General features: G+C 42.0%; 1 protein-coding gene across 1 annotated transcript in view; it reads right to left on the bottom strand.

Moving 5' to 3' along the window:
- Positions 1 to 271: 271 nt before the first annotated feature.
- LOC106657122 (transmembrane and TPR repeat-containing protein 1-like) overlaps positions 272 to 14,558 on the bottom strand; it is a 99,570-nt gene continuing 85,283 nt past the window's right edge. The window contains exons 10-14 of the mRNA XM_014378439.2: positions 5,861 to 6,001; positions 4,812 to 5,011; positions 4,569 to 4,704; positions 1,433 to 1,562; positions 272 to 1,093 (exon numbers count right to left, since the gene is read on the bottom strand). Of these exons, the coding sequence (XP_014233925.1) occupies positions 824 to 1,093; positions 1,433 to 1,562; positions 4,569 to 4,704; positions 4,812 to 5,011; positions 5,861 to 6,001 (877 nt within the window). The 3' untranslated portion in view covers positions 272 to 823. The remainder of the gene's footprint in view (positions 1,094 to 1,432; positions 1,563 to 4,568; positions 4,705 to 4,811; positions 5,012 to 5,860; positions 6,002 to 14,558) is intronic.

Genomic DNA, 14,558 nt, shown 5'->3' with positions numbered 1-14,558 from the left:
TTTTCATGCAAGATATTAATTTTTTCGAAAAAAATTTCATTTCTCATTGGATTCGTCGCTATTACATCCATTCCACGAATGAATCGGTTTATCTACTATTTTACTCGAGGTAAATTTGGCACCAGTATTTTTCAATAACCTATTTATACAATTTTATTATTCACGAAAACTCATAGCAGCAATTCTTATACATCATTTTTTATTTTTTCAATCAACATTCCAATTTGAATTCAATAATTCTCGATTTTTAAATTGATATTCTGGCACAAAATTGTAAATATCTTACTCGTTGAAAAAAAAGAAAAAAAAATACGTATCAACTGCCTTTTCATTCCCCATCCTTTTTTTCCCTTCGAAAGCATTACATATATTTTAATACGCATGCATATAACATCGCTCGTGTACGTGCATACACTCGGTTATGCGCACGCCGTCGACGTCGTCGTCGTGCTACGCGCCGCGTGAAAATCGTGTCGCGCGCGAGGCGCACTCGTGTAGCTACATACACACGTCGTCTTCAGCTCTGCCGCGCGCGCGCGCGATGCATAATGTACAGCTCCTTTTCTTGCGCTGCTTCCTCGCCACGCTCGCAGCTCTCTCACGTACGCGTAAATATATTTTTATAATTTTATTTTTCATTTTTTTTCTCTGTCGTGTATTTTCGAGCTTCACCTACGCTGCGTATGCGGCCATGCACACTGTAACGGTGAATTTTTTTTTTTATTATCACGATCGAGGAGCGACATACTATACATTACAAAGGAAAAAAATGGTACATATTTACAAATTCGTCCATCTCTATGTTATTGAAAAAAAAACCTTATTACAGCGTCTCCAGGAGATTCTGGACGAGCAGCGTCGGTGTCGTGACTCGAGCCGCCTTGGTAGATTTTCTCCGTGCCTGCACCGCCGCGGCGGCGTTGGCCTGAGCCGCCGCGACCCCGCAGGTGCGCATACCACAGTGAGACGTAGTCTGGCGCTGCTGCTCGGACTTGTTGCTGTCCTGCTCGAGCTGCACCGCGACGCTTGCGATCCTCGGCCTCGTACGGTGGTGATGGTGGTGATGGCCACCGCTGCCGCTGCAGCCGCTTTCCTGCACACGACGCAAACACAATGACGATCGTGATCAGAGCGAGGGTCATTTTATAATATATATTACTTTTTTTCTTTTTTAGTTTCGTGCTCTCGAGTTTGCGCGCGGATCGTTGCTGCTCCATCTCGGTTACACAATGATCACGGCGCATCGCGCGAGCGGGAGAAACTTTTAATTACAGCAGTTCGCTCAGAAGTGTATACATAGCTATGTAATGGAAGAAAGGAAGATCGTAATCGAAGAAAATATTTTAATTGGAAATGGAAAAAAGCAGAGGAAAAAAAATGGGAGAACTGGAAAAGAAAACAATATCGACGTTCTACATCGAGAGAGACTCACCAATAGGCAGAGATTGCGTTGGGGCTGATAGCTGCGTTGACGCGACTCGTGCTGCAGCTGCCACGCCTGTATGTACAGATCGCCTCTATATATGAGGCCACCTCGCCTTGCTCTCAGCATTATGTGCCATCTGCAACGTATACGTATAAAACATCATAGTCGTCACACACCGACGTTCTTTCATTAAATCTCATCGCCTCACACTTTTTTCCCCGTTATTATTACTATACTGTTATTATCATTATTTCTATATAATTTTTCTTTTCACGGAGAGAGATCGAGAGAGAGATCGAGGGAGAGAGAGAGAGAGAGAAATAAATCGAACGCGATGCATTTTATAAAATATCGAAAATCGCGTAAAACGAGCATTGACGCTATGCTCCTCCGCTGCTATGTGCGCGCACGAGAGCTGTTATTTCGAATTGTGTGCGTGTAGTAGTACGTAAACATCGCGAGTACGGTACGTACGTAACGTCGATGATTGTATCTAGATGCATGCACGTGGAGAGTCGGAGCAGCGCGTCGAGCTTGCGTGCGTCGGCTCTGCTGGGCTTGTGGCCGTTCGAGAAAGCGCTCAGCCGGCTGATAAATCGAAAATTTATAGCTTTCCGCTACCTACCACTCTCTTTCTCTCTCTCTCTCTCTCTCTCTCTCTCTCTCTCTCTCTGGCTCTGTGGGCACGCTAAACTTTTCAATGCATGTTGCAGTATGTGTGCGTATATAACCCATGCCCAGCTCGTGTTGGAATGTGTATGTGTGTGTGTGTGTGTGTGTGTGTGTGTGTGTGTGTGCGAGCGAGCGAGCAGCAACCGATGCGCATTATACATTTTGTAAATTCTAATTCGACCCCAAGAGGTATAAAAAAAAGCTCGGATGCGAACAAAAACGCGCTCGGCACTCGATAGTTCAAACCAGCCATAGCTTCACGTTTTTCTGCCTCGCGTTCGACTCGATCGAGCTTGAAGCTAAATTATTAATGAGCGCAGCACTGCAAAATGGCACGAGATTCTATTAATAATGAGCAAATAATAAAGCTCGCACGCATCAGCGTCGAAAATATGCAAGTTGCCTGCGGGATCACGAGCGTGTGTCTGCCTGTGTGCACCCACGCAGCATACGCTGCAAGCTCTACTATATATTTATAGCGCGTATCTGTGTGTACAGCTCGCGCGCGGAATTGTTTATACACACAGATAACGCACGAGCGCTCGCACGCGCAAAGAGTAATATGTAAACTGCACACACGAAGCTTATATAATATTAAAATTGTATACATATAATGCAGAGAGAAAGAGAGGAGGAGCAGCGCCGAGAGTAGTTTAGTCGTGAAATTTTACGAGGGCACACACACGTATACGTGTGAGTGCGTGTGTGCGAGCGGCTACCTACTACTGATAGAACGTATGTGCGACGAGCTTGCGCAAGCTCACGCGTCCGCGTATAAAGTCAAAAAGGTACTATGCGCGTGCATTATAAGCGTAAACGCACGCGCGGCCCAGAGCAGATAAGTTAACTTCGTGTGTGCATGCTTGCTGCTGCTGCTGCTGCTGCTGTGCTTGAGGGCGATGATGTAAAACCGCGCGCGTAAATATATGCGCGAGGCGCGCTGTGCTGTGCAAAAACAAACATTACACAGGGAGCCAACTCATTGCGCTGTTTTGCTGCTGCTTATATACGCTCTCTTTTTTAGAATAAATCCCGAACCTCGCGCTCGATACGTGTCATTTTGCGAGTAGCACACACGCACGGCAGTCGAGCTTGCGCGCACGCTAGCTTTCAATTTTCCGCTTGGATCCCAAAAACTTTGCGAATCAAAAGCTCTCCAGAGCAGCTGCTACTGCTGCCGCTGCAAGCACATATACATATCTGGCAGCTCTCCGCACTGTGCAGCAGTGCGCGCGCCTGGCGCTGCTGCCAGTCAAAAAAGATAAACACACTCGACGGCAGCGCGAGTGTGTGCGCGTGTACGTGTGGAGGAAACCACTTTTCGCACTCGCGTGCACTAGAAAACGCGCGAGTGCATGTGCATGTGCGAGCGCGGATTAATTTCTCATAAATCGTTGCGGAGGTTTTTGCTGATTGCTCGCCGCGTATACTCGCCCACTGCGATTTCATTTATTATCTTCTGCCCCGCGCGTGCGACTGTGTGTCTGTGTGTGTCTGTCTGCGTACCAGGCACTATACTGTTTCTGTGTGTCCACCATATACTACTCTCGAAAAGCAATCAAGCGCTACCCATGCTCGCACACATACTCACGCACATATAGTACCCTTACGACCTGACAAATAACACGCGAATAATTAAAAATCATGGCGTAAAACTTTTTCAATTTTTCATCCTCGAATTGTCGGCCTGTATAAACAATGTATTGAAGAGCCAAAGAGCCGATACGCGATTCGCTACTGCTGGTGCTGCAGTCGCTGCTACAGCCCCTGCAGTAATAACGCGATGTGGTCAGGGCACTGCGCAGAGAGATGGATTCTGCGCTCATGTGCGTAAATTTTTTTCTCTATACATATTACACGACCACGTCGTTTCATTTGTTCGTTCTTTAATCTATATACGTGCGGAAGGTCTCGTGTGCCCGAGATGAGTCGTCGCTGTATTTGTTTTTGGTCAGGGCAAAAAAAATCGTTACTACCTTTCCCTCTTTCGTATTTGCCCTTTCTGTGTATCGAAAAGCTGTTATTGTTGCTTCAATTTTTTGTTGTTTCCAATACCTTACCGAGTATGCGTATGTTGTTCGACGTCGTATCTGTCAGGTGTACGCGCGTGGTGCATATATTGACATTTTTTACGTTAACGCGCGCGCGGTGCCAAACTACATATTTACTCTCTCTCTCTCTCTCTTTCTCTCTCACTGCGAATATGAATTTATTATGCGTAGATATGAAGCACGCCCTCACCCGTTATATCAAAAGTTTTTCATTATTTTCTCGGCTTCCCCCTCGATGTGTTGCTTGTACAAATTCAAAGTTTATTTCACGCTCGAGTAAAATATATATATTCCAGTCGTAAAGATAAAATGAGTCGAAATACGTGACAGCAGACTGACTGCGCGCAGACTGGTACGCTTGGCGCGGCGTAGCATGTGTAATTTTCGCAAATGATAGGAAATTCTTTGAACATTTTTACCTTGTTATTAGTTGGTGAACTCTCGGCCATTGGCCTCGGGATCTCAAAATCCGCGCGGTGCCCAGCAGCGAGGACCTGTGCACGGGCGAGATCTCCAGACCCTTGAGGTAGTACTTGAGAGCTTGCAGCCACTTTCCTGCAAGTGAAGTTTGAAATTTTACACAATTATAAAATCATCCTGGCATATATTAATTGGATAAAAGAGCTGCGAACAAATGTGGAATAACGTTTTGAAATACCGACCATTTTGATGTAGCCAGGAGGCGTACTCGGCCAGATAATCCGGACTCTTGGGCTGCAGGCGCACGACGTGCCTCAGCAGGGCACCCGTGGCCGAGCCACTGGTCATCCGAGCCAGCACCAAGTAAGCCGGCGTGTAAGCTGGATCGAGCGCGACGCACTTTTGCAACATCTTTATACACTCCTTGGTCCTGTTGGTTTTTCTGCATCAAAGAAGAAGAAAAAAAATCACGTAAAGCAGTAATTAATTAAGTTTTTTTTAAACCTTTGCAAGCTCACTTGCATCGCGGCTCACATTATATCTATATTGTATCCGTAATCGGATTTGACGCTGATCAAAGTGTGCGGTCTTCGCGCACACTGCGAGGGAGAGAGGGCTGAAGCCGCGGTTCGGCCGCGAATTAACAGCGGCCGCGCCGACAGATATGTTGTATAATTAACTTGAGCAGCTGCAGTTGCAAGCACTCTCTCTGTCTCTCTCTCTCGTCCATTGCATCGCGTTCGCGTGTATTATAAAGGACCTAAAATGCCGAATTTTCAGCCGAGCATAGTAGAGAGAGTTTGACTATTATTATAGAATAAATGTTGCACAGCAGCTCCGAGAGCGAGCTGGCCAGACGCGAGAAGAAATTTAATTCTCCTCTGTGTGTATCATGTACGCGCGCGGAGTGTACTACGTTATACCTATGGGCCGTATATAGCCTCTCTGTACTGCACGCTGCAATATTGTTCACTCCCGCCTATAATACGTATTAATCTTCCGCTCATCTGACCACGCGCGCGCGCGCGTGCATGAAAGTTGCCTTTGTGATTATTACATATATGTACACGTTAACAAAATTTATCACGATTCAGCGGCTTTTCGCGCAAGCTTATTAATGCAATGATAATAATGATAATAATAATAATCTGGGTAGGCTGCAACAGGCACGATGTAAAGTAATACTTAAAATTAATTTTGCAAGCCCGGTTGATTATTACGTACAACCGGCGTTTACACACATTACGTACATGATGTACAACGTAGTCGCATGCGAGCTTTGATTATTTACCTGTACAATTGGCCGAGGTTGTAGTGAGCGTTCACGTGGCCGGGCTGGGCCTGTATGGCGGCGAGAAAATGTTTCTCCGCTTGGTCGCCGACCGTCAAAGTGCCTAGATTGTTGTGAGCGCTGGCGTACGTCGGCCACAGCCTGAAACAACAAAGAATGAAGAGAAAATTAAACAAAAGAAGTATGGATTTTAGCTTCTGTGGGATATAGCATCGATCAAAGACCAATCGAGCTTTTCTAATTGGCCAATTCGCGATCAGACCAGTCGATTTCGGAGAGGACGGCAACTTGAGCTTTTATCTCTCTCGACGGTATAGAGACTTGTATCTGTGGTTTCGTTTCCATTTCACACGGTATATAACTCTGTCTCTGTATCTCTCAGTCACTGTCTCTTTAACGTGCCACCATATACACACAACTTATATAGCTACTACACGAACGTGTGTTGTGCCGTCTGTCGACTTTGAACCACGACGCGCGTGGATTAAAGCTTGCGGTTATACAATCCTATAGCCGTTTACGTACGGCGCAGTACATATATACCATGTATTATACGTTTGTATGTGTATATGTTGTGCGGTCGCTACTTAACTACTTGTGATGTAAATTACATGGTCTATATGAGCAATTCTCTAAATGAAACGCATTTTTGGAGGTAGAATCGCGGCAAATTTTTTTTTCAACCTAAGCGGATACGGACCCCTGGGAAATGTTTTTGGGGGTCCTAGGAACATGAACCCACGTAGGAACCATTGAAATTTCAATAGTGCTTACTTTTATAGCTACTTTTGTGATTTAGAGGACGAAAAATCATGTTTTCTCGTTAGTACGGCTAATTACTCAATTTCTAAGTCGTTGAAAAAGTATCAAAACTGATCTTAAAAAAATAACTGGCTACTGTGTTCGATAGGAAATGTTCTCAGCTTTCCAATGGTGGTATCAGATTTTCCGATAAGTTGCACATTCACCGAGAAAATCGCCATCAAACATGCCAAGCTAAATATCTCGAAAAACTCGGTACGGAAAAAGTGATCTTTGAGGTTTATTTTCGATTTTTCCTCGTGAAAATGAAATTTATCGAAAAATCTGACTACACCATGAGAAAGCGGAGGAAATTTTCTATCGAAATCATATCTTCATTTATTTTTTCAGTGGAATTACAATGTTATACATCGGAATTTCTTTTACGTTGTTCGCTGTTTTCTGTTTCCGAGCTGATACAGCGCGGTCGCGAGGTTTTCGGCACGCTACAGTCAAAACTAGCTCGTAATTCCACTGAAAAAATAAATGAAGATATGATTTCGATAGAAAATTTCCTCCGCTTTCTTATGGTGTAGTCAGATTTTTCGATAAATTTCATTTTCACGAGGAAAAATCGAAAATAAACCTCAAAGATCACTTTTTCCGTACCGAGTTTTTCGAGATATTTAGCTTGGCATGTTTGATGGCGATTTTCTCGGTGAATGTGCGACTTATCGGAAAATCTGACACCACCATTGGAAAGCTGAGAAAATTTCCTATTGAACACAGCAGTCAGTTATTTTTTTTAGATGAGTTTTGATACTTTTTCAGCGACTTAGAAATTGAGTAATTAGCCGTATTTACTAGAAAACATGATTTTTCGTCCTCTAAATCACAAAAGTAGCTATAAAAGTAAGCACTATTGAAATTTCAATGGTTCCTACGTGGTTACATATTCCTAGGACCCCCAAAAACATTTCCCAGGGGTCCGTATCCGCTTAGGTTGAAAAAAAAATTTGCCGCGATTCTACCTCCAAAAATGCATTTCATTTAGAGAATTGCTCATATATATACGCGACATACACGTACGAACCCTAGAACGTATAAGCTATATATGCGTGTATATGATACGTCTGTGTGCATGTACGTATACACTCTTGAAACTTTTGACTGTGACTAGAGCACTCGAGGCGAGCGGGTGGGAGCTTTTATACTATATAGTTATATACACATTTTTTTATACACGTTCGACTCTTCAACTCTCCGTCCGCGAGCGCTGTAATGTTTTTGACAGTGCTCAGCAAGGCTCTCATCGAATTTTCCGAAAACAAACCTCTATTGTATTACACGAGCTGCTGTGTAAGTCATGAAAGTTGAATATCTAGCCCCATACCCATCCCTCTCTCATCTAACTATATCCGAGTACAGATTTTTTATCAAGAGCAAAAGAATTAAAAAAAAAAAGAGGAAAAGGAAAATACGTTTGATACTCCGTTTTCCTTGTAAAAGCTCCACTCTATACCGCGCGCGCTGCTGCAGCTGTACTCTAGAGCTTTTGCTCTAGGGGTACTTCATCTCCTTCTTAGAAATGAAATGGTTTGTAGAGGACAGGGGGGAGAGGAAAAGGGAAGAAAGTTATTTATTATCCAATAAAGGGACACTTGCAATCTAACGGTTTCTCTCGTCCCTTTTCGCCGACTTCGTCGCGAGCTTGCAGCACAGCGGGTCCTTCTTTATATATTTTATAATATGTAATGCGAGCTTTTGCGCAGTACACGTGTATGTAACTCGTGCGCATAATGTATTATAATTTATAATACGTCATCCGTTTGTCTTTGAGCGTAAACGTCGAGTAGTGCATCACACGAATCTCGGATTATATGAATTTTAATTAATAATTCAAGCACAGCGTGAAAATTGGAATATTTGACTGTTTCACAACGGCGTATACTGCTCATCGCGTTCTCGCAAGCTCACTTTTTCTTTCCTCTCTTCCTCTCTTCCTCTTTCCTCACGTTCGAGAGCGAGAGAGGGCGAGTGTGGGAGTATGTGTTGGGGGGAGTTTTAATAAGTTTCGTGACTACGCTCGATCGATTTAGTTTCAACTTGATATTATGTTCGAGGGGGGAGGTATATAGATATATAGAGTAATGAAAGAGAGTTAGTTATCTATATATACTTATATAATACCGTGAGGACCTCAAGCTTTTATTGAATTTTCAGATAAGATAGGGAAGAGAGAGAGAGAGAGAGAGAGAGAGAGAGAGGGATAGAGAGAGGAGATGGAGGCGCTCGCACACATACATACACGGGAAAGATAGTTGAGGAAAGTAAAGACGAAGGAAGAGGCGAGGGCGGAGGGAGGAAGGGTTCGAAGGGAATTGGCTTTTGAAAGATAAAAAATAAATTAAATAAAAAAGTTTTGTAGCGCGAGACGTGTATTGCCACTGCTGCTGCTGCGTACTCGAGAAGAGACTATCTCTCTCTCCGTACGTACTTATATATAAATATATACATGCCTTGAGGTTACGAGGACGACGACGCGTAGCAGTTGAAAATGAAATGAAAAACTTGCCCCTGATCGATATTTATACGATAACTACTCTCATGGCAGCAAAAATTTTCGCGATGAAATATCGATGCGACGATGATACGCGAAAAAGAAACTTGATATGCGTGTCGCGTGTCGGGCGAATCACTCGAGATAATTAAAGTGTATAACAGCACCGGGGGTACACGTATTGTATGTACGTAGAATATGTGTGCAGAAGAAACGAGTAGACTACCTTATTTTAAGAGCGATTTTAATTGTCGCGTCACTATTTAATTACGCAAGATGAACCAGATATATCTGTGCCGAGAAGTCACAAAAAAAAGAAGAACGAACGAACCGCGTGGCGTAAATGCGCATCCAGAAAAAAGACGGGCAAAGAAGAAAAGAAGTAATGAAAGGAGAAAGCATTGTTATTGAGATAAAAATAAAAAAAGAGCAACAGTTCTTTCCGAACTAGTGGATAAAATACGTGAGCAAAGAAAGAAAAGAACAACAGAAAAACAGGAAGCGAGCGCGAAGGGAAATATCCGTCTAATTGATCCAGTTCAAATCGACCGCGAAACAAGCTTCGATTTCTTCACGGTGTGTATGTACGTGTGTAGTACGTGTATAATACGTCTTGAACTGGTGAGAAAGATTCGCGAAAGAAAATTTTTATTTCATGCCACGTACTACTGCTGCTGTACTACTCGCGCACAGGACGGAAATAAATGATATCAAATCGAACAACTCGTCGAGGTCTCTTTTCTTCTACACAGGATATACGGAGACAAATGAGCATCGATATATTATTATCATGAAACGGCGGTGGAGTGTATAAATGGCTGCACTGGAGAAATTAATCGCGGGTCATGCGGAAGAGAACAGTAGAGCTCGTTAACGAGCTGATGAAAAATAATTGACAATTTTATCTTATGGATGCGCGCGTCGTGTAGCCGTTACATAGCCAAACAAGGCGGGGGTGTATATAATAACTGCGCCCGGAGGAATTATATAGACGACGACGACCGGTAGCAGCTCCATCAGTCAATATTATACAGCAACAACAAATTGTTCGTGAGAGCTTGCAAGCTTCTCGAGCAAGAGCTTCTTTCATCACACGCTCAGGGTGTTTTGTGATCGACAACACCCTTGGGCGTCCCTATAGTGCATACGGGGTATAAGATTGATCAAGACACCCGCCTGCCTGCCAGGGCTCTCTGTTCGTTGAATATAATCATGTAAATTCACAGCTCGCTAGCTGGCCTTTTTACTCTGTACTACGCGCGTGTCCGCGTCTTGTCGTAATTTTACACTCACCCCTCTCTCCTGTCTTTTGAACGTTGGAACTTTACGACTCTCTCTCCCTTCTCTCTTGCATGCCGTTGACAATGGAGGGTACGACGCTATCCATCGGAAAGGAGAAATTTCAGCGTGATCATCACGTAGAGCCCGTCGTGCGGCGGCGGCATCGTGTTTTTGTCGAATATAAATCCGCGTGTGTAATATAACGAGCGCGCGCTGCAACCGCCGCAAACAAAGATGTATTCCTATTGTTATGCAAAGCTGCGTCAGGGTATATAAGAGAAAATATTCCTTTCGACCCTTTCGCGTTTTCACCATCGACCAACAAACAAAAGTTTGTTTGTTCGTTTGTTTGTTTTTTCTGCATCCATTTTTCACACTTTCATATGCAATCATCATCGTCATCGTGCATTTTGACCTGCAGCTGTTGTATATATAAATATAGTTACAGTTAAGCGAGAGTCGATATTGGTCGAGTCATTTGCGTATTGAAATCGCGCTAGCTTTTTTCCGCTCTGATCTCTGCCACACCACCGAGTCAGCCACGAGGAGAGGTCCAAGGGGTTAATTAGCGAATCGTCAATTTGTGAAAATTAAAAAAAAAAGCTGATGCGTATTGTATGAAAAAGGATTAGGGATTATTTTTCCTCGTTTTTTTGTTTAGCGTTGGGCAGCAGTATATAGTATACTACAGGAAGTTCGACTATTGGAAAACGGTGAAAAATCAAGCGACGACCTTAAAGCTTATTCCTCACCTGCGCAGCAGCAGCTGCATCAATCAAAGCGTCGAGCGGCGCGCGCGGCAAAAAAAACATCGAATATTTCAGTTGATCTGTGGCTCCTAGCTATGTGCTATGTATATACCACGTTTCGAAATATTACAAAGCCATTAGAATATCAAAGGCATATCGCGGTTCGGGGTTCGGGGCTCTTACTGCTGCTTGGGATGAAAAAAAAAAAAAAACGAGAGGGAAAAAAAGCCTTTATTTCTCATCTCATATGCACCAGCAAAATAAGTATATATGTATATCGTGGTGTAAAAACTTGCTTCTCTGCCGGATTATAAACTACCGGCGCGATGGTATGATATATAAGGAGTGACGAGCGCGATCGCGACCGAATTGCCTCTTCATCATATCGCTCTTTTCTTTTCTCGGACCCTTCCTGCCTTTTATTTATTTTTTTCTTTACTGCGCGTAGAATAGCTAAGATGCATCGGCAGAAAAGGAACGCGCTCGAGCTATTAGCCAGAGAGAAAGAGAGTATAAGGCCACGAGAGATCCGTTATTTCGAATATACAATGTTAAACGTACAGATATATATACAATGTCTGAAATACGCAGCGGCAGATAGCCCGAGATAGCGATATAACTCTACCTCTCTCTTTTGCGGCAAGCAGTTTTTCCTCATAGCTAGTTCATGCGTTGTTTCTCTCTCTCTCTCTCTCTCTCTTTCTAGGCTTTACGGGCTTGCGCGCGAGCCAGCGAGAAAAAGGAAAAGGTATTTTTCAGTGTAACCAGTAGTGGCAGCCGTTTGATTTACTATCCGATAGCTGTGTGCTGCCGCTGCGGCGCAAGCTCTCTGCTGCCACTGCAGCCAGAGCCGCCACGTTATATAGGAGCCAAGGCACATGATAAGTCTATTATATGTATATAGATGGATATAATAAAACGTGCCTTTCACATTTTCTGTATGTACTTCTCCGGCCGATGCATATGTATGTGTGTGTCTGAGTATACATGTGTGAGTGTGGGTCTGTGCATGGCGTGTTATCGATTGCTGCCGCTCGACTGAATAATGCTAAAAGCCCGAGATACACAAAAGTGTCACATAAAATACCGATTGAATAATGCATTATCGTAAATATATTATGTATAGGCACGACGCGTGTGGCACCAGGTCTAGGCGCGCGGACAAAATTAATCTTTAGAAAAAACGTCGAATTTTGGCTCCCACTCGATCTTGCGCCACGTATATATTTTTTGATCTTTAAACACGTCGCGATTGCAGCACGCCGAGGAAAACCTTTAAACCTTTTTTTTCACTTACATCTGCGGTGAAGAATAATATTAATCTAAATGTTAATTCACACCTCGAATGCGTCAATTCAAGAATTATTTACAGGAAAGAAAAATAGGAACATACCATATACCTGTAACCAACAATTTACGTATATCGGTTGTTTTTCGCTTGTATCCTTTATAGCATCGCGTCGTAACGTACTTTCAAAATCGTTAGCTTTTGTAAAGGTTTTCCGAAAACTTATTATACTTGCAGCTGTACGGGATATGGCGTTTACATACACACGCCCTCACGTGGATATGAAATTTTATTCATCATCGATATTCCGGAATTTTCCATGCGCGAGGGTAAGTACGTGTCATTATGATTAATAACGTCGCGCCACCGTCGCGCTACTATACACAATACAAAATCAACTTCGGCTGCCGCTGCTGCTGTTGCCTGCAATGCGCCAAAATATCCTCTGGGATGATGGGGCTCGAGTATATATACTATATATACAATATATATACACGGGATGCCGATGTATAAGCTGCTAATATAATAATTCACGTACGCGTTCACAACGGCAGCAGTAGCAGCCCCTGCAGACACACACGTATGCGTGTATGATAAGAATGCAGTGTAATACAATCAAGCCATGAAGCTCGAGCTGGCGAACGTACACACCAACTGCGCTAATTGATTGATAATCGATAATAACGCGCGACTCCGAGAGATTATATACAACACCGTGAGTTGAACAATCGCGCGAATATATGTGTACGCGGGAGAGAAAAAACAAATAGTGCTTTCACAGTGGGCATGTACTCACGTTTTATAACACAACTACACTAAAGAATTTTGAATTCGAGAATATTATCATATTAGCAAATATTCAGATATATTTTTAAATACGTGAAAATTTCAAAATGTTATCATGATCGGGAATACTCGAGAATTTTGTTAATACCGTGAATAATAGAAAATATGTTTATAATAAACGTCAATATTTTTATAATCGCGTGTATACGCAAAAATCGAAAATATTTTGATATTTGAATATAACACGATGTATAAAACAACCACTTAAAAGCCCTTTGAATTCAAAAATATTTCCATATTAGAAAATATTTTGATGTATGTTCATTATCAGAAATTTTTTCATATCCGCGTTTATTCGAAACAATGTTTGAAAACAAAAATATGTTTATACTTGAGTATATGAGCGAAAAGCGAGGATATTTTTATATTCGAGTATATGTGTGATAACACAATCACTCGAAAGTACATTGAATTCAAGAATATCATCATATTAGCGAATATTCAGATACATTTTTTATATACGCTATTATTTGTATGTCCGTGAACATTTTAAAGTGTTAACATGCTCGAGAATACTCGAGAATTGTGATAATTCTGTGAATAATCGGAAATATGTTTGTAAACATGAATATTTTTATATTCCAGTATGGCCGCAAAAATCGAAAATATTTTAATATTTCAGTGTACGTGTATGACACAACCACAAGAAAGTACTTTGAATTCAAGAATATTTCCATAATAGGAAATATTTAGATATATGCTTATTATCAGAAATTTTTTCATAGCCACGGTTATTCGAAAAAATTTTTGGAAACAAAAATATGTTTATCCACAAGTATATGAGCGAAAAGCGAGAAAATTTTTATATTGGTGTATATGTAGAAATTCGATAATTTTTTTCATATCTGTGAATTTTTGAAAACATTTTAAAATTCTAAAATAACTTTACTTCTGCGAATATTTTAAATTATTTTCATACTTGGGGATACTCGAGAATTGTTTTACTTCCGCGAATATTCGATGATACTTTTCAATGCAAGAATAATTTCACATACGAGTTCATGACAAAAGAATTGAGAATATTTTCATATTCGATTATATACGAAAAAATCGAAAACATTTTCATATTTTGGTATATGCGAGAATATTTTCGTATTCGAGATTATTCGAGATAATCGAAAATATTTTCACATACCCGTATATACTCGTATATACGCGGTCACGCGCGTCTACTCGTATATACGCGTATATACGCGGTCACGCGCGTCTACTCGTATATACGCGTATATACGC

The sequence above is a fragment of the Trichogramma pretiosum genome, unplaced genomic scaffold, assembly GCF_000599845.2.
Source record: "Trichogramma pretiosum strain Unisexual culture from Peru unplaced genomic scaffold, Tpre_2.0 scaffold14, whole genome shotgun sequence".
NCBI lineage: Eukaryota > Metazoa > Arthropoda > Insecta > Hymenoptera > Trichogrammatidae > Trichogramma > Trichogramma pretiosum.
Note: the sequence above shows the minus strand (reverse complement) of the source record. Positions and strands in the feature narration are given on the sequence as shown.